The sequence below is a fragment of the Oryza sativa genome, chromosome 12, assembly GCF_034140825.1.
Source record: "Oryza sativa Japonica Group chromosome 12, ASM3414082v1".
Classification (NCBI taxonomy): domain Eukaryota; kingdom Viridiplantae; phylum Streptophyta; class Magnoliopsida; order Poales; family Poaceae; genus Oryza; species Oryza sativa.
In genome coordinates, this window is record NC_089046.1 from 8,399,796 (window position 1) to 8,422,222 (window position 22,427).

Below are 22,427 nucleotides of genomic sequence, written 5' to 3' on the forward strand. Positions count from 1 at the left end.
TTTTCAAGCCACTTAGGCTTAGTTCATTTCCCTAGTTCCCAAGTCCCCACTCTCTTTTTTCACGCGCACACTTTTCAAACTGCTAAACGGTGTGTTTTTTGCGAAAAGTTTCTACATGAAAGTTGCTTAAAAAATCGTATTGATCAATTTTTGAAAAAAAAATCTAATACTTAATTAATCACGCGCTATTGGTCCGCTCCGTTTTCCGTGTGCACTGTTCCGGTCAGGAACAGGCAGCAACAAACACAACCTTAAGCTACTGCATCACCCTATTGCCCACTTGTGCATTGCCTACAATTCCAGCAGCCTGAGAACCTTCCTGCATGATAGCCAATGGAGCTGCAGTAGGGAAACCACCAAGTGGTGCCACTGCCATTAGGGGAACTGCATGAATTGGAGTAGGGGCATGAGGTGTCTGCACTCCAGTGTCCACCATTTTATCCTCCCACTGATAATACTGTTAGCCTCCAATCTGAAAGCCAAACCATTAACACATTAATTGTAAGCAAACAAAAAAAAAACCAAAGACAAGATGTGAGCAGAGAATGAAACACAAACTACAAAATAAGGGAACTTGTGAAAGGCATAGTTGCTGTTCTTTTTTGTTGTCGAGATGAACCAGCTTGCAAGCACATGGCAGTTGGGGCAAAGCACCCGCTTCACCCTACTACCATAGCTGCTGGATTCTTGGGATATGGTTGGAGAAGAAGACAGGTGAATGAGATGGAGATGGAGGAGTGGGAAGTACAAGGGCTGAGGTGTCATATGTAGGAGGAGAAGGGCCAGAGGCTCAGTTGGCGCCAAACAGCCCTGCCTTTGCCGCCAAAAAGAAACGCCTGCGGCTGTCCTCCGAATGGCACAGAAGAAAACAAACTTGTTCAAATGGTATCTCAAGCCTAAGGGTAACTAAGTCATTTGGCTGCGTCGTTACCCACCGTTACGACAAAAAACGGACGGAATGGTGTGGAGAGCGCGATAAAGTTTGACGATGGCAGAGAGGGAGGCTCGAACTTTTTAGTGGCACAGAGGCAGACACCATCTTTCTTAATGCCACATAGGGAAAAACCTCTATAATCGGTCATCTGGCAACAAGCGCAGTAAAAGACCTGGCCAACCTTAGGGTTACATAGAAATGCTATGGATGAATACCTCAAAGATGACGATACCCGTTAACAATCTATGATGAAAATCTCAAAAAAATATGATAAATTATTCAATATACAGATTAATAATATGTATAACTGAGCTCACATAAATCAGAGCATCAGGTGTTTTATTATTTTCTAACAAATCCAAAGAGATGCGCATGTCACAGATGTAAAACAGTTTTTCCTTATGGAAAATTAAAAAACAACAACCAGGCATGGTGATAGACACAAACCATGACGCTTATCACTACACATGCAGACATGCTTACAACGGCCCCGCAGCCCGTGCTCGTTTGATGTAGCCTGGTTGCTTGGGGGTCGGTACCTTCTTCTTGCCCTGAATCATTTTAAGAACATCCTGCATGGTTGGCCTCTCTGTCGCTTTGTTCTGGGTACAGAGCAGTCCAATATCCATGCATCTTTTGATCTCCTTCAGTTGAGATTCGTCGCAAAGCCGGGGATCGAATAACTTGTTCATACCTCCAGATAGACGTACGTTCCATGCCTGGGAAAGATAAAAAAAAATGTATCAACATGTACGACAAGTTTACTCAGAGTAATTAACACACATGGTTTCCTTTCATGACCGCTCCTCCGTGTACTAATATATTGAATTAGTTATGGCACGAGAGCATCTTAGTATAGAAGTCCAATTTCATACAAACAAATTGTGAACCTTGATCATTAAAAGGTTTATACAAACAGCATGCACCATATATCGGACAAGTTTACTCAGAGTAATTAACACACATGGTTTCCTTTCATGACCGTTCCTCCGTGCACTAATATATTGAATTAGTTATGGCACGAGAGTATCTTAGTATAGTAGTCCAATTTCATACAAACAAATTGTGAACCTTGATCATTAAAAGGTTTATACAAACAACATGCACCATATATCGGACAGTAGAGTTGTGATTGCAAAACTCCACCCAATGAGCCTCACAGATACGAGGAAAAAATATTAATTACCCCCTAAACTATCGCGGTCGACCGTATTACACCTTAGACCACAAAACAAGACATTATTTACCCCCAACTATACAAACCAGGCAAATAACTCGGTAATTCGTTCAGGGGGGTAATTCATACTTTTTTTTCCAAATATAATTATGTGTATTCTTAGTTGGTGTAGTGAACAGAAGTTTTATACTTTGCCAATTATTTTGTTGCTACCTCCATTTATAAAGTGGTGATGGATGTTTTTAACATCGATGAGTTTTTCATTAAAATTCTCTTAATATAATTTTCACAATTTAATCATGATATTGTTGCATCTATTAATGACTTCAAATTTTTTTGACATGTGACTACACACAATTTAGGACGCCATCATTTCGAGATCGGAGGTAGTGCAGATTATTGTTTTTTACACACGGTTTTGGACGTCATAATTATGTTGTCACAATATAGTTCGATCAAGTGAGTATTATATAAGAATTCAATAGTAAAAGAACAAATCTCAACAAATAGGTACTTACCCACTCAATCGAAGCTTGATGACGAGCACCTCGTCCAGACTCACTCATTCCACTAATGGTCTCAAGTAGTGTCACACCAAAACCGTAGACATCATTCTTCAAAGAGACAGTACCTTCTATAATATATTCTGGTGGCATATAGCCCCTAAATATCACAAAATACAAATTCAGATCCTATCAAGGGTATGTAGAGAAAATAGAAAGAAAATAATTTCAGAGGCAACGAATGAAATGCCATATATCTTACAGTGTTCCACTAACGCTTGCATTAATGTAGTCATCTTGTAATTCTTCAGATAATCCAAAATCACCAATCTTAGGGTTCATGTTAGAATCCAAAAGTATGTTGTCTGGTTTCAGGTCCAGATGGACTATAGGTTTCTCGGAGTGGGTGTGAAGGTAAACAACTCCCTGGGTTATCCCTTCAATTATTTTTAATCGGGAGGACCAATCAAGCAACCCCCCTGCAAAACCAGAACAATTTGAAGTGGGACAATCAGTAATTATAAACAACAAAAGTTAGGATCAAATTTTCTGTTTATAGTGCGTACCATAGATTAAGTTGCCCAAGTTTCCATTTGTCATGTATTCTTCAACCAGCAAAAGAAATTCTTCTTTGGCAGAAACATTTCCATTTGTGGCATTTTCTTTCGGCATTTCAATTTCCCTGTATTCGTGGCAATATCCTACAAGTTTAACTATATTTTTATGCTCAAGCATTGAACGTAGAAGGATCAAAGGATGCTTTTTGGGCATCTCGTCATATTGAGATGGAAATCCATCTGTATGTTTCTTGATAGCAACCTGAACCCCATCAGATAAAACACCCTGAAAAGTGCAAAATTACACAGTCAAAACAGCACCCAAGAAAGTCTTATCAACGTGGGAGTAGCCATGAGGCATACAGTACACCATGACACTAGATTACCAGCAGACATCTATCAGTAAAGATAAAGAATTATTGATAGATTTTGGCAAATTATGTGTTGACAATACTGCGTAATAAGACATGTTATATGTTAGGAAATCTAAATATTTTTTGGATCAAAATAACAGCAATATTATGAGTAGAAACAAATTATATATCCAGAGAACTTAATGATTATTATCCATCTGTCAGCAATGTTTCGTCTGTCAGATCATGATCTCACAGTTAAGATAGAGTGAGGTGAAAGCTCAGGCGGCAAATTCATTTAGGTGTGCGGGAAAATAAAAAAAACCGCCAAAATTTTTTCCACGCCAAAAAGAAAATCGACGCAAGAAAAAACCCTGGGCGCCGCCACCTCGCGGCCCCTTCCATGGTTCCACCATGCATTGCCACCTCTCCCTCCTTCCACTGCATGCGCCTCTCTCCCCATCCACCGCGCACACCGCCTCCTCCTCTGCCAAATCCAGCGCACGCCCGCCGCCACCTCACTCATCTCTCCCCCTCCACCGCGTGCCGCCTCCGCAAAATCCACAGGGCGACTGCCTCCACCACGCAGCCCCCTAACCGGTTGCCTGTGCCGATGGTAGATAAGGAGAAATGAATCCTACAAACCTATACAAATCATCCTTAACTTATTATAGTTAATAGCAATTCTCTGCCTTTTTTTCTTCTTCCATGCTAGTATCATGTTTTATCAAAGTTGTTGGCTCTAAATCAAGCTATCAATCAATCACCTACACACTGACACACGTCAACTCCTTTTTTTTAAGCCTAAGGCGGAACTTTGTTCCACTTTTATATTTAGAAGAGAATTGACCCAGTTTATAAGGAAAACCTGGCCCGAAAACCATACAACTGCACGGTTAATTACAGAAAAACCGGCTGAAACCCGCCGCTACACAACTAACAACAACGGCGGAGCACAAACGCAGGACGTCGCCGCCAGGCTAAACACAAAAGCGACACAATAGCTCCTACATCGCAGAAGAGGTGTTATCATTGCCGAGCTAGGCGCCCAAGCGACCTAGCAGCGCCGACTTCACAACCGCAGCGACACTGAAGGCACAAAGGTCGCCAAAGCGAAAAGCAGCTTCGGCATCCAACAATGGGCATCAGCCAAGCCACCGAGGAGCCACTTCCTTCACACGGCTAGCACCAGAACTCCTTGGAAGAGACTGCAACATGTCATCATTGCCAAGCATTGCCTGGATTAATGCCATACTGCTAGGACAAATTAAAAATCTATTCGATTCTTGAAAAACCGCTACCGGTCCACCGGTTCCCATAAAAACCACCCGGTTCACCCGTTTTTTACCGGTTCGATTGCAGGGCGGTCTTTTTGTTGAACCAAGCCGCCAAGGTCCCTAGTTCTGGTTTTTTCCGGTTCAACCGCCGGCCTGGTCCGGTTTCTTGTACTATGCCGTAGATCGAGTCATGTTTAGTTTGTGCTTTGTTGACATCATCGCATGGATGACAAACAATGCATCATAGGAAAAAATATTCATTTGTCGCCATGAAAAAAATCAGGGCATCAATACTATTGAGGCAATATATACATGTTGCTACAATTTTAAAATTGTTGCTATCCGTGGTAATAAATAGGGTGGTAATAGGTTATTGCAATGATTTTTATTTGATGGTAATAAATTTTGATGTTGCCACGGAATGGATGTGGCAAAAAATCATATTATTGCCACCACTCCATATGTGGCATTAGTTCTACGTACTAAATTAAAAGTTCAAATATTAATCTATCATCATAACTATTTATTTTTTATAACTTGTATTGGCTAGGATTCGAACCCAAGACTTATCCTCACATGCGCTCTCCTTTACCAACTCACCTCACCTAGACATCATTTCTGTTACAAAATGCATATCGTTCCATTTAAGCCTACCTAACTGAGATTTGAATCTAAAAGATTTCAAATGAAAAAGTTATCACCTATAAAGTTTAGATCTCGTTGAGAGCTATAATTTTCTTATAAAATTTGTCCCAATCTATGTCCATATGAAAAAAATATGTTAAATTATGAGATGACAATTTTTTTATTGCAACGAATTTGTTGATCGTGGCAATAGAAAATATTGAAAAGTAACTTGCCATAGCCATGTACTATGCAAATTACCAAAAAATTAAAATTGTGGCGATAGAACATTTTTTTTCAACAATAATGTTTTTTGGTGATATATCATTTTCTATTACAATAAAAATACTAAATAAAATAACGACTGTAAATTGTTACAATAAAATATAGTTATTTGCCTAAAAATTATCATTGAAATAGTACATTATATTGCTATGAATTATTTTTTGTTATAATAATTTAATGGCAATAGCTCAATTATCTTGTAACGATTTTCTGTTTGTTCCTTGCATCGTGGCTACTATTCTAAAACATTTCAACCATGTTCAAATACACAATAAAGATTAAATGGCTATTTATGTGCGCATGATCCCACACATCGAAAGGTATCTGGTGGACAATTGTGAATTGGACAATACGAGCCTCATCGGTTATCCATATTTTCTAATAAGCCAAAACGGCTTATAGGAAATTAAAATTAATTTATAAATAAAACTTTTATATGTATGTTCGTAGCAAATTAAAAGCCAACGCTAAATGAAATTACGTTGAGAAAATCTTAAAATCAACATCAAAATCAAGTTTAAAATTTCAAGTTTTAGCTTTTACTCTTATTAGGTAAACTGATGGGGCTCTATAATAGTTGTGCCTGACATAATTGAACTGGGACTAACGAGCCATTGCTATATATAGTTGCTATATAATTGATCCCAAAATTAACTAACATGATCCAAAACTGAATTGCTCCCAACCCGAGCAAACCAAGACGCCAAGTTAGAATTGGGACTGACCTTGTAGACAGTTCCAGAACCACCTTGACCAATTGTTGTTGCAAAGTTATGAGTGGCAGCCTCCAACTCAATAAAACTGAAGTTCATTAATTCCCTCTGTCGAACACGGGGAAGTTTTGGGATTCCTACAGGAAGTGAACTTCGTCTTGCCCTGATGACGGCGAACATCTCTGTAAATCCAGCTGAACATCAAGAAGCGTTTTAATTTGCAGCAAGAAGAGAAAAAAAATAATATTCTCTATTATAAAGAAGTTTGAAGTGTATTTTCATTCGTTAGAACAGCTAGGAAGCTAGCCCGTGCACATGCCGGGGTACCTTAATATTATTTGAATTTTTATTATGATGATTTATGTGTGGTGATTTATTTTTCTAAATATTCCTGGACTCATTTTAAATATGTATTTTTAGTATTTTATTTGAGCATTGGCTATGATTTTCTTCTAATTACCCTTTCAACATTTAAATTTTAACCTAAAATTACTTTGAACCATGTAGTGTTGAATTTGTGAGAAAATATTATGTTACAATCAAGAAGTTGATTTCTATGCATTTTCTACCATGTGTTTCTTTTTTAAAAAAATATTTAGCATATCATTTTTTTCCGAGTTTTCAAACTTCAAGTAAAACTTTTTCTTGTACTATAAAAAATGCCCATGCGTTGCAACGGGTAAAGGTAATTTTAATCTTATTATTATTATACGGTTTAGTTAAGGCGAAGTTGGTAAAATTCACTGTAGAAATTTGCTTGGATATATATATTTCTAGAAAATCATAAGCTGTAGTTAGGAGTCCAATCATCTCAAGTTAGCATGCGAGTTTTTTAAAGAGATATCTTATACGACTCCTTCCATATTTTCAAAAGTGAGCGAACCTAAAACCTGTCTCAAATACGGATATGTATTTCCAAAATTAAACGAACTTAAAAACCGACTCATACACGGATAACGCACAAAAATACCAACAAAAACATCTTCACTTTTTATAATATACTAGAAAAAATGCCCGTGCGTTGAAACAGAATGAAAATTATGGAAAATCTCGCTAGCGGATCCCGTCTGGAGCAGAGGGATGTGAGTCGCCATCCATCTTGAAGGTGAAGTGAGGAGAGCACAGCCGATCGGTGGCAATGAAAATGCCGGATGTTTTTTCATGATTTCAGGTGTGTTAGGTCTTGGATGCGACTGATATGTTCCGCTTGTTGTTATGCTCTTTTTTGAGGATTTGTGTTCTGCCACACCCTGATTTTTGTTTAGGGATTTGTAAGTTATTTAATAAATTATTTCTTGAATCTATATTAAATTTGATTAATTTATAAGTGAAGTTTAATGTGAGAAATAAAATATCCTAATTAAAACATGGCTATATTTAATCATTGTTAAATTCTAGATGATTAATTATACTCTCTAGAATTCTCCCATTATTAATTTTAACAATACAAAGAACATTTCGGTAATTATTTAAACAATTATTAGTAACTACATGATCTAGATAAATATTTTTAAAAATACTTTGAGTGTCCAACTATTTTCTTGATTTTTCTTGAAATTATTTGAGCAATGAAAGTGTTTTTTAAAATTTCAAGATCATTTCAGTGATTAATTTAAATGGAAAAGTAATTAAAATCCTCCCTCCTTGGACCAATTTTAGTGAAGTCTGATTTGGGTCCCTCTCTCTCCTCTCCAGCTGGCTTTACCTACTCTCCAATAAAGTCTAATTTGTGTCCTCCACGTTTCGGCCAGTTTGCTTCGTTCCTTTTCTATTCGGCCCAACAGCAGCAGAGCAAGTCTAGACTGCCTCCCTCACTCCCTCCTCTTTCTGTCGCCCGGGGCCCACGTGCACAGTGTCGTCTTCTTCCTCCTGCTCCAGACCGAACCCCGTGCACGTGCTAAGCCGGCGCTGCCAATCCTTCCAATGCCGTCACCCCCTTTTCTTCCCTATACAAATTGGTTGCAAAAATGGGTTCCCCTCAATCTCCTCTATCCTTTCCTCAAGAAAGCACCATCAATTTTGTGCTGAATCCCGCGAATTTCGGCTCAGTTTCTATCCCAGCAAACTCGGAAGAATCCTAGTTTTTTTCCACGTCCGAGTCCCGTCGTTCCCGAGCCGGATTCCTCTATTGATGGACGAAAATCAGGTGTGACGAAAGGAAAATTACAAATCTTTTAAGTAGTTAATATAAGATAGTAGAGAAGAGATTATTATTAGGTATAGATATAAATATGAATCGGACTTTTTATCTTTTTTTTTATGGATGCCGCATTTTTTTCCTTTTTTTTTCTTTTTTTCCATTGTATACGAATCAAACTTTTTATTTTTGCTTTTTTACATACGGCGCTTTTATCGTTGTTTATTTAACTTTTTTATTCATATGTCTTTTTTTTAAGTCAGGAATCAGACTTTTTTTCTTCACTTTTTAATTTTTTTTATTTTTATATGTATCGGACTTTTTCCACCCTTTTTAATTTTTTTAAGTACAGAGGATGGAAACAGCTTAAGCTTTTAAGATCTGTATCTTAAAACCTGTCTCAAGTACGGATATATATTTTTAAAACTGGCTCATACACGCATGACGTATCAAAATACCGATAAAAACATCTTTATTTTTTATAATAGTAGAGAAGAGATTATTATTAGGTATAGATATAGATATGAATTGGACTTCTTATCGCTTTCTTTTTGGATGGCGCATTTTTTATTTTTTCCTTTTTTTCTTTTTTTTCCATTGTATACGAATCAAACTTTTTTTTGGCTTTTTTACATACGGCGCTTTTTATCGTTGTTTATTTAACTTTTTTTTACAGATGTCTTTTTTTATCAAGAATCGGACCTTTTTTTTCACTTTTTTTTTCTGTTGTATATGTATCAAACTTTTTTTCGCTACCAGTTTTTTATTTTTACGGATGCCTTATTTTTACGTTGAGAATCGGACTTTTTTTTTTGGCCCTTTTTAATTTTTTAAAGTACGGATGATGGAAATAGCTTAAGCTTTTTAAGATCTGTATGTATTTCCAAAATCAAATAAACTTAAAAACTAACTCATATATATATGGATGACGTACCAAAGTACTATTAAAAACATCTTCAATTTTTATAATATTACTATAAATGTCTTTACATATTCTATAGTAACAATTTTTGAGGATGTTTCATGTAATTGGACATAGCAATCTATTTATTTCTAATCAGAGTGAGGCATTATTCGTGTATAGAGAGATATGACAGGCTAGATAGCGAGTGGAAGTCGGTCGCTCAGGCTTCACAAGCCAGTAATACCATGCTGTTTTCATGTGCCCTTAGGGTTACACCATGTCAAAGCGCGCGCCCCACGGCTGTCTTGTCTCTACTCGTGGCGACGACAGTACACCAGCATGGTATCTTCCGTTCTCATAGGCTAGTCATCTATATTTCAATGTTTTTTAAATGGTATATTCACATATAATAAGTTGATAAAGAGTATATTTCTGTTGTTTTAGGCAAAGCATATACGCAGAAAAACGACATCTTTCCCTTGCTGGACTTGTAGTACTATTCTCATGGGACTAAACTCCAGCTTAGCATTATAGGCTTGTTCACTTTGCTATCATTTTTAACCTTACCTTTTATTAGCAAAGTTACCAAAAAAAGTGGCTACATTTAGTTTGTTGAATCTTGCCAAAATTTTAACAACCTTATCAAAATTTGACAATGCCAAAACTTGGTAAGGTTGAAAATAGTAGCAAAGTGAACAAGCTCACATGTCAACCAGCCATGTCTAAGAATGTTCAGATTCGGACTTGCTCACTTATGATCCGATTTATTTGTTTAGATCAATCTACTCTAATGGTCATAACGTATAAAGAATAAAGTATAGGATAATCGGTTTAAATGAGTTTAATTTTTAAGATTTTCTCTGATAATCATCCTCCTATGCCAAAATCCAGTAGCTTTAGATCTCCATGCTCCCTGACCAGCAATGATAGATGTTATTATCTTCCATATTTATGAGCGAACCTATGACACCTCCGCGTGTCGGCCGCTCGACTCTAACTACATGCTGCCATTGTGGAAGTCGGAGGCACACGACATCCATTTGTACAAGTTTTTGCTGCTCGGCCAAGTCCGATAGTTGGTCACCAATTAACTTGTTGTATTTGAATTGTGGACTCATTGATCCTCCGCAGTTTAATGGGTAAGAGTCTAATATCTAATAGAGTAAATTGTATTCACGGTACATCAACTTAATAAGTGGATGCAATTTAATGCGAGAACTTGATAAATGAGCATACTAGTAAAACAATTGACAAGTGCATGCAACCTAGTAAAAAAACTTAATAAATGAGTGTATGTCCTTGAAAGGTGGGTGTGATTTTGGTATAGGCCTAAAAACTTAATTATTTTGAGCATTCTTGCTATACTTATTTTGTTAATATACATATATATAGATTTCTATAAGCATAATTTTTTTTGTCATTCTAGTAAATTAAAGTCGAACAAATTTTACTGTGTAGAAATTTTCTAGTTAGTATTTAAGATGGTGAAAAAAATCTAAATCAATGGCGCAAATTGGATGAGCAATATATTTTTACATATTACATTAATATCTGCGGGATTGCTATGTGATGATATATTAATGTCGTGAAATAACTTACATAGTACTCATTAACCAAAATAGCACATGTCTAGCCAAATTGATCTACATATAGTTTTTTTTTTGAGGTTATTCCTAAATGATCTACATATTTCTGTTCATTCATTAAGTCCATTCGTTATTTGTGCATTGGAGTAAATGTACATTGATGCATGCATCCATGCACACAAGTATTTATAACCCACATGCAATATCTTAATTTGCTATTGTCTACGAAATAGTGGGGATGGTGCATGAATTGAGTTTGTTGCTAGAGTAAATATAGTATGAGAGAGTTATTAGTTTTTCTTAGTCTTGGTGTATCTATGAAATATATAGATCAATTTGGAATGGAGGGAGTAGTAAATAAGACAAAAGAATAGAAAACTAAGTCCATTTAAAAAATGATTAAAATAGTTAGAGATAAGTATAATGCATTAAAAATATGTTTAGAACTTTAAGAAAACTTTTAAAACTTATAGAAATTAGATATAATTAGCCATGACTCTGATAAAGTCCATTTAAAACTCGTGATAATCCTTAGAAATAAGAAGAATTCATTAAAAGTGTGTATCATTAGTTTTGATTTCAATTATAATGTTTTAAATTATTATGTGATTATTTAAATAGGTTTATTTTCGTAGACTTCTTTTATATTTGTTTATTTGATGTAGATGAATCGGGAATGGATGTACACCGTGGATCAATGGTCGAAGGAGTTTATTGATAGTATGTATTATTCGGTACTGCTCTTTATGTCCAAGGGAGCCACATCCAGTACGTAGTGACCGACGAAGTAGTGCACCATGTCTGCAACGTCTAAAGCATAGAGGAGCTGTTGATGCTAGCGCTCGACGCGTGGCGGGTGTAGACTATCATCTCATTCCGGATGAGTGTGTTAACACAAAATTTCGTTACGGTTCTTTAGTGGATTTGGTTAAGAAAAAAAAGTCAATCAACAAATTGAAGCCTATCAAGAAGATGGAGTTTAAGAAAGAATCGTGAAGAACTATGGCATGAAAATTTAATTCTATCTATTAATTAGGCATAATTTAGTAACTTTCCTTTATGTTTAGAAGTTTTGTCTAGTGTCCGATAAGTACTCGTGTCTTATATTTTTATCTTTAGAAATCTGATCAAGACTTGTATGAATCCGAGGGTATAAATATATACACCCGAAGACTTTATAATCTAGCTACACAGATCAATACAATTACTTTTGGCGTGTCACCATCTTTTATTCTAGCAAGTTCTTAGTTTTGAGTGGGCTGCATCGGTTAAGTTTGATCTCATGCGAGGAAGTAAGTTGCGTCAACCTCGCTTGTATCGGCGTGGCTAGAACTTTTTTGGTTAAGTCCAATATTCTATTCAGGTTGACGCGAGCATTATCTATCTGTTATATTGATTCTAGCTTTAAATGCGTTGTCCGTTCGGAGTTTTATAGGTTTAGCTAGAACTTTCTCGCTTGGGTCCTATATTTTGACTAAGTTCATGTTTCACTAATCGTACTATTGTTTTAGATAGATCGATATATCTATCACGTTTGTGTAGATTTATCGGCTAAATAGGTTTTTCTTATTATCCTTAATCATATACTGTCTCAGTTAGGTCCGATCTATTAGATTACTGCTAATAAATATATTTCTACTAAGCCAATAGGTTTTCATTCAACATTTTATTGTAGTGCTAGACGATGAGTTATCTTTATATTAGACTTGAGCTATCAGATATATCGGTTAGTTAGTCGATATACACTTTAATTTACTTACATCGGAACATATATCTCAGCCAATGTACATTTTAACCATCAGATTTACATCTATCACGTTATATCATGACGATTGGTTCATATTACATTATCTCATTGCATCTTGAGTTGCATTGGCTTATACTCAAATTTGTATAATCTTCAATTAAATCTATCTCAATTAATTCCAATCTTATACTATCTTCAGTTCGGTCTGATCTATCAAGATTGCCTTTGATAAATAGCGTTTATTGTTTATTATGCATAGCTTAGTGCTAGCCGATGATAGCATAAATCTCACGTTTCTACTGGCCGATCGGCTTCTTGATCATCGATCTATGTCCATCTTATTAGATATAGGATCGAAATAAATGGTATGCGCTAAAAACGATTGATATGACGTGCACTGAAAATAAGCAGATCTTCTCGGCTTTCATGTGAACGACGAATTTCGCGTCAATAGAGTGGTGATGTGGAGAGGGCTCGAGCAGTCACCTAGGGCCGCAACATCTACTGCCTCTCGATGTCCAGCATGCATGGGCTTGTCCCACGGATGGCGCAGAGTTAATGCCTACCAATTGGTCGATGTCAGGACCGATGTACGCCAACACTGAGTTTGTGGCTGAGAGCACTCCTACTACACTTGAACCTGTGTTCTTGCCACGAGTTCATCCATGCCCTCAGTCATGTTGTTTGCCACGGCAACAACATTGTCTTCAATTGAGACCGACGAAACCAAGGGTGACATAGCTCAAGTCGAGGAGGAACCAGCGGTGATATTCCAAACAAACTGTGCACAAGGACGATTGCCACGCTCAACAGTATGCTCAAGACATGCTGTGACATCAAGGTTCAATCAACTACAAGCGCTGATCTGACTGGAGTTGCGGCACCTCTCAGTAGTAACACCGATCCAGTTCCCACTGGAGGCCAGTCAAGATGTTGATGGTGATGGCGGTGACAATGTCACTGAGGATTGTGTTGTGTTTGCTGAAGCAGATGCCAAGCTCACTATTGTGCCTGCATTATGCATGTAAAATGAAAGTGTTTTTTATTCTTATTCCGTGATGAACAATTGGTATCTGATGGGGGAAGTTCCCATCAGGCAACAACGGTTCTGCCCACGTACAGTTTGTTTTGGGGGGGAAGGAGCCCGATAGGGTCCCCCCACTGACTTGGCCCGGGCCTAGGTGCTGCTGGATGATTTGGTCCAGTTAGACCGGGCATGGGTTGCCGATCAGATTGGCGTGTATCGAGCTGTCAGACCAGCCAGACCACGGTCTGATCGGCTGACTCTGTGTAGGTTTCGATTTCGGGTTGTTTGATTGGATATCCGTGATTAATATGTGTTTATGGCTTCTAGATGGATACTATGCGTATGTAATACTGTTGTTTGCTAACAATGAGTCAAGTTGGTGATAGCTTGGTCTTGGAATATGGATCGGGAGTCAACTTGGAGATAAGGTGACGTCCGAACGGTTAGATATTATGCGGGATACTTAGGCTAAAGATCAATGCACGTGGTTGGTGAAGATTCCATATGGCACACGATGGAGATATTGTGTGCGTATGGGATGCAGAGTCGAATTTGGAAGGAGTCCAAATTTGCTACTGTTGGAGTTTGTAAAGTTGGTTTCTTGTACGGAAAGGTTTCCTAGGTGGATTAGGACTTCTTGTCTGAGTTTGGTTCGTAGTTTTAGGCTGCTTACCTCATGTATAAATAGAGAGGGAGGGTGAGGCCTCCCGATATCGCTTTAGAGAGCATTGAGTTGTGAGAATAGTTAGGGTTTCGAGTTTAGCCGAGATTTTCATGAGGAGTGCTTTTGTTGCACTTTGTAAACACAAAAAGAAGTAATAAAGTTGTCATCTATTTTGAGAGATCTTCAATTTGTGTTTGCTCGGGTTCGATGGTCCAACCGGCGAGATACCGGTGGTCAGACCGACGGCATCATGACTGTCAGACCAGCGGAGTAACGGCGGTCAAACCAGCGTGAGCCTCAGGTGACAACAGCTGATCTCGGCGGTAAGACCAGAGCAATAATCTCGGTCAGACCGGCGCATCTACTTCGGTTAGACCGCGTGACATCGAATTTGAGGGTGACTTTCATTTCCACTAAAAGTTTTGGTTTTTTGGTACTACAACCATTCAAACCCGTCCCCTTGTGGTTGGCTTAGTTCTTGTTGTTCGATCCTACAATGCAAGCTTCAACGGTTTAGTCGCAAAGCAATTGCTGACAAGTAGTCCACAAGGTGCTTGAGACAAAGTACAAGACGTAGGCGTTCACATTCTCTATCCGGTTATCAGCCAGAGCATGTCGTGGTACGTCACCAAGATGGATTTGAACCCATGGTCAATTCCAAGACTGATCCAAGGCAGTCGAAATGTGCTGGTATTTAGGGCTCTCCAACCAAGGCCACCGTACCTCCTTCTCGAGTCATTTGCACACGTACCTTTTCCGAGTAGCAGCTAGAACCATGGCTATCCTTCTGGTGCAATCAAGGGCTAGTATTTGATAAATGGAGTAGGTACTTGTTCAGATGCGCTAATGAGGATCTTGAAGCTCATATGGTGCCGGTCAGTTGTGTAAATTTGCCAAATAGTGCTGATTTCTAAAGAGCCCAGGCCATTTGCAGAGTTGATCAAGTTGAAGGTTTGGCCATCTAAAGAAGATAAAATAAACTTGTTGACTGAACAAGTTATCACCAATGGGAAGAATCACTACAAGTTTTTTTTGAGGGGTAAAGGCAGGAGCTCTGCCTATTTCATAAAAGGAGAAGAGAGGGAAACCGAGTTTGTACAAGTAAGGTTACAAAAGGATCCCATGGGGACCCCCTTCCGAGGTGTTGACAGAGGAGTTGACAGGAATTTTTAGATAGTGTAGAGCAACTAGCAGGAGGATACGAGAACTACTCATCTAAATTGTGTGCTCCATCATAGGCCTTGCACATGTCGATTATTGACTCGACGACTTGCACCATAAGCACCCTTGAAGATCCTAGCATGTCATTGAAGCCAAATGCCCCAAACTGTGTAGATGAAGAGGCCATCAAAATTTCTTCTCTGTTCTTTCACCATCTCTCTCCTGCAAGCTGTCTACCATGCTAGCATGTCTCCATTGAAAAGAGAGGCTAGTGGCATATGAAGGCCTGCTTTCTGCCAAATGAGTCTCCAGACTTGCTTTGCAAAGGAGCAGTCCATGAGGAGGTGAGTGGCTGTCTCCAGTTCTACACCACAAAGAGGGCAGATGTGACTGTTGTCCCAAGCACGAATGTGAAGCTTATCGGCAGTGAGAATCTTCTTGTGTATCATAAGCCAACCGAAGAATTTGCATTTATTTTCCGCTTTTGCCTTCCAAAAGAAATCCGACCTGTTATCTTGGATGCCTCCAACGAACTGAATCCTGTACACGGTTTTTGCCGAGTAGGTTCCATTTGAAGTCCACCGCCACATAATCGTGTCATCCATTTGCTCTTGTAGAACGACCTGCTGGATTTGGTGCCATAGGGGGATGAACTCTCTGACTTGAACTGTGGTGTTCATTCTTCGCATCTGTCTCAACCAACGGTTGTCTTGAAGCTCCTGTGCCACCGTTTTGTTTTTTCTTGTTGCTATCTGGTAGAGGGAAGGGTATAGCTCTTTAGGGGATGACCCCTCAAGCCATCTGTCATGCCAGAATTTTGTCCTGTTGCCATTTCCTAAGGTGATCACCGTGGAAGCCCTGAAAACTTGTCGATCTGTTTCATCACAAGGAAGGGTAGATCCCTGCTAAGGTTTATCTACTGCAGTACATTCTTGCCAGAGCCAGCGAAGTCTTAAGTAACGGTCGAAGAGCTCAAGGTTTGTTATGCCCAGCCCTCCCATGTTCTTTGGTCTGCAGGCCCTCTTCCAGTTTACTAAGCAGTGTCCTCCCTGTGCCTGTTCTGATCCTGTCCAGAGGAATCCGCGCCGGATTTTGTCGATCTTTTTTTTAGCCCATTTCTTTAGGGGGAAGACTGTAAGGTGATAAGTTGGGAGGGCAGAAAGGGTGGATTTGATCAAAACCGTTCGACCTGTCTTATTCAGCAATTTTCCTTTCCATGTCGGAAGCCGAGCTGAAAACCTGTCAATGAGTGGTTGCACATCCGATTTTTTGTGCTTTCTGATGTGCAAAGGGAGACCTAGGTATGTGCATTGGAAGGCCTTCAATTGCGCTGGGAAAGGGGAGATAATATCTTGGAGGTCCAGGTCTTCACATCTTATTGCGTAGATTTCGCTCTTAGATAGGTTAGTGACCATCCCTGTTGAGAGTCCAAAGTTATGGAGAATCGCCTGTACTGTCTGAAGTTCCTGTTTATCTGGCCTTGTGAACACCACCGCGTCATCAGCATACAAGGCTACATTGAAACGAGATGTCCGCCTTTGGAGAGGTTGGAGTAGGCCCTCTTCCTGTGCCTTAGCAAGTAATCTCTGTAAGGGGTCGATCGCCAGAATAAAGAGCATGGGGGAGAGTGGGTCACCCTGACGAAGACCTCTTCCGTGCAAGAAGCTGTCACCTGCTTTCCCGTTTAGGATGATCTTTGAAGAGGACGTAGATAGGATAGAGATGATCCATCCAATCCACCTGTCTCCGAACCCCAGGTGTCTGAGTCTATCAAGAAGGTATGGCCAACTGACAGTGTCCAAAGCTTTTGCAATGTCTAGCTTCAGGAGGATCGCCGAGGTTTTGGAGGAATGCAGTTCGCGCACCAGGCTGTTGACGAAGAGGAAATTGTCCTAGATATTTCTTCCCTTTTTGAAGGCGCTTTGGTTTTTTGAGATCATCTGTTGGAGCTTAGGGGCCAATCTGTTTGCTAATAATTTTGAGAAGAGCTTCCCAAAGGCATGAATGAGGCTGATCAGTCTATAATCACCTACTCGAAGTGCTTCACTCCTCTTAGGCAAGAGGGCAATGTAGGCCGAGTTTAGTAACCAAAGGCTTCGAGTGTCGTGGTTAGCCACCTGATTTATCGCCAGAACAACGTCTTCCTGTATAATCTCCCAACATTTTTTGAAAAAAGCACCTGTGAAGCCATCAGGACCTGGGGCGTTATCTGATCTTGCGTGAAAGATTGCTTATTTTATTTCATCTTCTATGAAAGGGTCCTCAAGGTCAGTTAGGTCATGGCTCTGTTCCTGTAGAAAGCTGTAGTTGATTGCTATGGTACGGGGTCTATTTTCGCCCAAATGAAGCTTGTAGAAGGTGAGCAATTCGTTTTCTTTCTCCTCATGAGAGTGAGCCAGGCCATTTTCTGTCAGGAGGTGTTGGATAAAGTTTTTCCGCTTTCTCGCACTAGCTTTGATTTGGAAGAACCGAGTGTTAGCATCACCTGCCTTTATCCAAGTCTGCCTGGATCTTTGACGTAGTCAGACCCTATCTAAAGCCGCAAGACCTAGAAGTTTTTGTTTTAGAAATCGTCTGAACGTGAGTTCTTCAGGGGATAGATTGCGCTCCTCCTGTGCTAGGTCAAGCCTAAAAATCAGCTCACTTGCAATCTCTGTTCTCAATTTTGTTCCGCGAACCCTGCTCTTGTTCCATATTCGCAAGGCTTTTGCTGTCCTTGAAAGTTTTGTGTGGAGGCGCTTGATTGCATCTGTCGTGTGTACTGACTTGTTCCAAGCTTGTCGGATTGTATCTAGGAATCACTAAAAGTTATCACCAATGGTTTCACCTTTGTTGTTGTGTGCTCGATTTATTCAGTGCAAGATTGTCACTGCTAGTTATCCTTGGTTTGACTCTCTGAAGTTACAAGAGGCAATCCGGCAAAGGTGGAATTACCAGCTCAAGGACAAGTGATTCAAATTATGGTAATACGGAGTAGTAAATTTCGTCTCCCAGGCTACGATAAATGGGCTGACATTATCTGGTGAGCTGATTTTACAGGGAGAGCAGCTGAAGTGTGATGTTGTCTGTGAAGTTTCAAATGCTTAAGTGGGAGATGTGATGGCTGCTGCATCGTCTATGCAATCCTTGCTACAACTACTCCTTATGAAGCCGATGTTGGAGAAAAGGCAAGGTCAAGGCTATGGGATCCTGGGGAAATTGCATCAGCTCGCAGGCTCAATTGCATCAGCTTGGGACAAGCTGATTTTTAAGTGGGAAGGAATATCACTTACATGGGCTGGGCTATATCGCATGTAAAGAAGAGGCCTGTTAGGCCCAACCTAGTAGCAACCTGGCATATACAAGAGGATCAACCTAGCAGCAACTGCTCTATTCACCCCCTTATTTCATTCTGCTGCATTTTACCCAAGTTACTTGAGAAATCTAGTGAGAATTATTGGTGCCATATAATGCGTTTGTGTTGATTTGTTGAAGATGAAGTGGGAGTGTAACAAATACTTTAACCAACTATAACTCTATTAGCACAGCACTATGATGTATCAGTTACGTGACAAAACATAATCATAACGACATAATTTTAGATACGAATCTAGTAAATAAAATTTCGTGTCACAAAAGTTTTTATTCTATTCTGGCTATATATGGTTGGTCCATGTCTCGTCCTAACGAAACAAATGTCACCTTATGTTTTGAAATATGTCCTAGAGATGATACAATATGTTTTAGGTTGAGTAAGGCCCTGTTCAGTAACACAAGGATTCGTTCCAGGTCGGAAATGATAGGTATAACAAGGAATTTATAATAGGTACAACAAGAGACCGTGATTTATTTCCGGTCCGGAACCAATTTACTCATATTAGGTATAACAAAACATCCAGATTAGTTTCACACCTCTTGATTAGTGGATTGATTCCCGGTCTCTTATTATCCCTATTATGGGTAAATTTGTTCCCGGCCTGAAATAAATCCCGGTCTCTCATTGTATCTACAATAAATTTATACTATACTTGTCATTCCCGGCCCGGATTGAATCCTTTTGTAACCGAATAAGGCCTAATTGGATCTCGAAACAGTTGTACAGGTGTACAGAAGGTAGAAAGTTTGCGTCGGGGTTTCCTATTGGCCACTGAAAGATATTTACAACATCACTTAGGTAACAACATGGAGCAGCTTATCTTTATCTAACGAGTAATGATGCATTTAAACTATATGATCCAAAATATGAATGCCCCTTTCCATCAGGAAATTACAAGATGTGACAGACTTACCCGAAATTTTGTCGGTACCTCCTGCAGATTCTTCTGACCTGCCAGTGATACAGTAACAGTGAAGGTTTCCTGAATTAGTAACAAACCAAAAAAAAAGAAAGATAATGAATATTTCTATCTATACCTATACTAATTTGGAAATGCATATTCCTGAACATTAGACACAAGACGAAACGCTGGATGCCACATAAGGTGGGACTCGCTATTGATTTAAGTATTCAACCCATCCATTCCCAATCATTATCCAATTATCTTTTTGTTGCCTTTTCTCACCGGTAGGAAACACACGAGGCGGTGCTAGCCATTGTCACAGGTAGCCACGACAGCTGCAGTGGCAAGGTCATATGGAGAAGAGATTCAACCCAACCGTTCCCAATCCTTATCCACTTATCTTCTTGTCACCTTTTCTTCACCGGTAAGAAACACACAAGGCAGAGCTAGTCATCGTCACCGACGACCACAGCGGCAGCAGTGGCAAGGTCACATGGAGAAGAGATTCAACCCATCCAGTCCCAATCCTTATCGTTTTGTCTTCTTCTCACCTTTTCTTCATTAGTAGAAAACACACGAGACAGAGCTAGTCATGATCATCATCGCTGGTGGCAAGGGTGGCTGCAGTGGTAAGGTGACATGAAGAAAAGATGGTGGAGCCAAACATCGTCGCCATCGGCCACGGTGGCTGCAGCGACAACGCTGTATGGAGAAGAGATGGCGGAGTGGAGTGTTAGACATCTAGACCTGGCCACCGGCGCCATCACAAACAAGAGAAGGAGATGCGAAGGATAAGGGAGGTCAAGCGATAGTGGTGGCTGGCTGTTGGCCGAGGTGTGTCGAGGACTGGCACGATGATGACTAAGATGTAGTCAAGGAGCTCGCCAATGAGGTCTACCCGTGAGTTTCGAGGGATGGTTAGTGTAGAAGAAAAGGCCATCACTCTGCTGTCTGCACGCAATGAGAAAGTGGCTACGTCGATGGTCAACCAGCTCTTCACCCGATGATATTGGCCAAAAGTGTAGACATGCACAGTTCTATTGGTTAGCTTTTCATCAATCTAGGTTTAATCTTTGTCAGAGGTGGGCCGGTCCCCCCCCCCCGCGTCGCCCACGTGCTGGCGACACGGGGAGCGAATACCCTAGCGCCACCCGCCTTCCCTCTCCCCCCTCCCCCACCTCACCGTTGCCAGAGCTCGCCGCCGGAAAGCCATTGGGCGAGCGATGATGACGGCAGCAAGGCTTTCTACATGGTGGCACCCCATCTCAGGCACGGGAGAGGTGGCGAACGGCAGGCCATCCCAGCGAGGAGGCGGTGGATCCAGCGCTGCCTTCGCCGGATCTTTGCCTTTAATGGCACTACGTACGTAAGTCGGTACGCATGTTTTCTTTTCTTCCGGTGAACAGGAGATAAGATTCATTGTTTGTTTTCCGTATGTACATACGTACGTACACGGATTACTTACAATTTGTTTCTTTTTCCAGCCCACAGTATACATGAGGAAAATATTATTACTACCTCCGTCCCATAAAAATTGAATTTTTACCATTGAATCTTTGTCCCATAAAAATTGTATTTCTACTGATATGGGACCCATTAAACTGATTGCATTTCCTTGTAATCTTCTTTCCTTCCATCCCATCTCTAACCCATTGTCTCAACATTCCTTTTAATCAAGTTTATATATGGAATGTGTGCATGTATTGTGTTCATTAAACAAGGTTATTGTAGTCATTTGTCTGTCCTCCTAATATGTCCTTAATTCCTTAGAAATTCAATTTTTATGGGACGGAGGTAGTATTATTTTTAAATAATACATCTAATCTAATGGTCTAAAGTATCGGGTGCACCAATTTTAATGAAAATTGACGGTGAGATTAAACAGTACTGTCATGTGGCGGCTTAAGTGTGTTTCTAGGAAGTTTAATTGACTTTTAGTATACGATAGATAGATAGATGTTTGGAGGGACATCTCTTTTCCGCCAAATTTTTTTTTCCTTTTTACGTGGAAGTACATCTTTGATAACAATTGTGGTGACTATAAGTAGCAATTTTGTAGTCCCTAGGGTACGTACTCCTGGCCTCGTCTATACTTCCAATACAAGCACTGATCGATCCATTCCCACCTCTTCTACCCGATCTTTACTATCCAACCCGTTTTGACTTTTTGGGTTAGAAAAAAATTATCGTAATTATGAGTGGTTTGATCTGCTCAATCAGCATTCCCAACCGTACGATTTCAGACTGCTGTCTTCCAAAATCGCTGTCCTCAACTCCTATTTGTGCCGCATCATTCACTGTTGAATTGCAATATGCGCGATTGGCCGGATCATCGGGCAACCAAGATCCATCTATGACAATCCATCGTGGGATGTATGAGCTTCGAGCACGTGTACTACATCAAGCTTTGGGCTACTGTAGTCGCGGGGTGCTGCATTGACTTAGGGTGTGTTTAGTTGAGGAAATAAAAATTTTTAAGTGTCACATTGGACGTTTGACCGGATGTTAGAAGGGGTTTT

General features: G+C 39.8%; 1 protein-coding gene across 1 annotated transcript; it reads right to left on the reverse strand.

Moving 5' to 3' along the window:
* Positions 1 to 256: 256 nt before the first annotated feature.
* Positions 257 to 6,603, reverse strand: LOC107277839 (cysteine-rich receptor-like protein kinase 19). The gene is made up of 6 exons (XM_026021781.1): positions 6,436 to 6,603; positions 3,181 to 3,457; positions 2,877 to 3,093; positions 2,630 to 2,774; positions 1,474 to 1,653; positions 257 to 319 (listed from the first exon to the last, which is right to left on the reverse strand). The coding sequence occupies exons 1-6, from the start codon at positions 6,601 to 6,603 to the stop codon at positions 257 to 259; spliced, it is 1,050 nt and encodes a 349-aa protein (XP_025877566.1).
* Between the last annotated feature and the right edge of the window lie 15,824 nt (positions 6,604 to 22,427).

Excerpts from the sequence above, each read along its gene's own strand:
- LOC107277839 (XM_026021781.1), bottom strand. The coding sequence starts at position 6,603 with ATGTTCGCCGTCATCAGGGCAAGACGAAGTTCACTTCCTGTAGGAATC. Across the intron at positions 3,094-3,180 it reads CTTGGGCAACTTAATCTATG|GGGGGTTGCTTGATTGGTCC; the intron begins GTACGCACTATA and ends CTGGTTTTGCAG. Across the intron at positions 1,654-2,629 it reads ATCAAGCTTCGATTGAGTGG|GCATGGAACGTACGTCTATC; the intron begins GTAAGTACCTAT and ends TATCTTTCCCAG.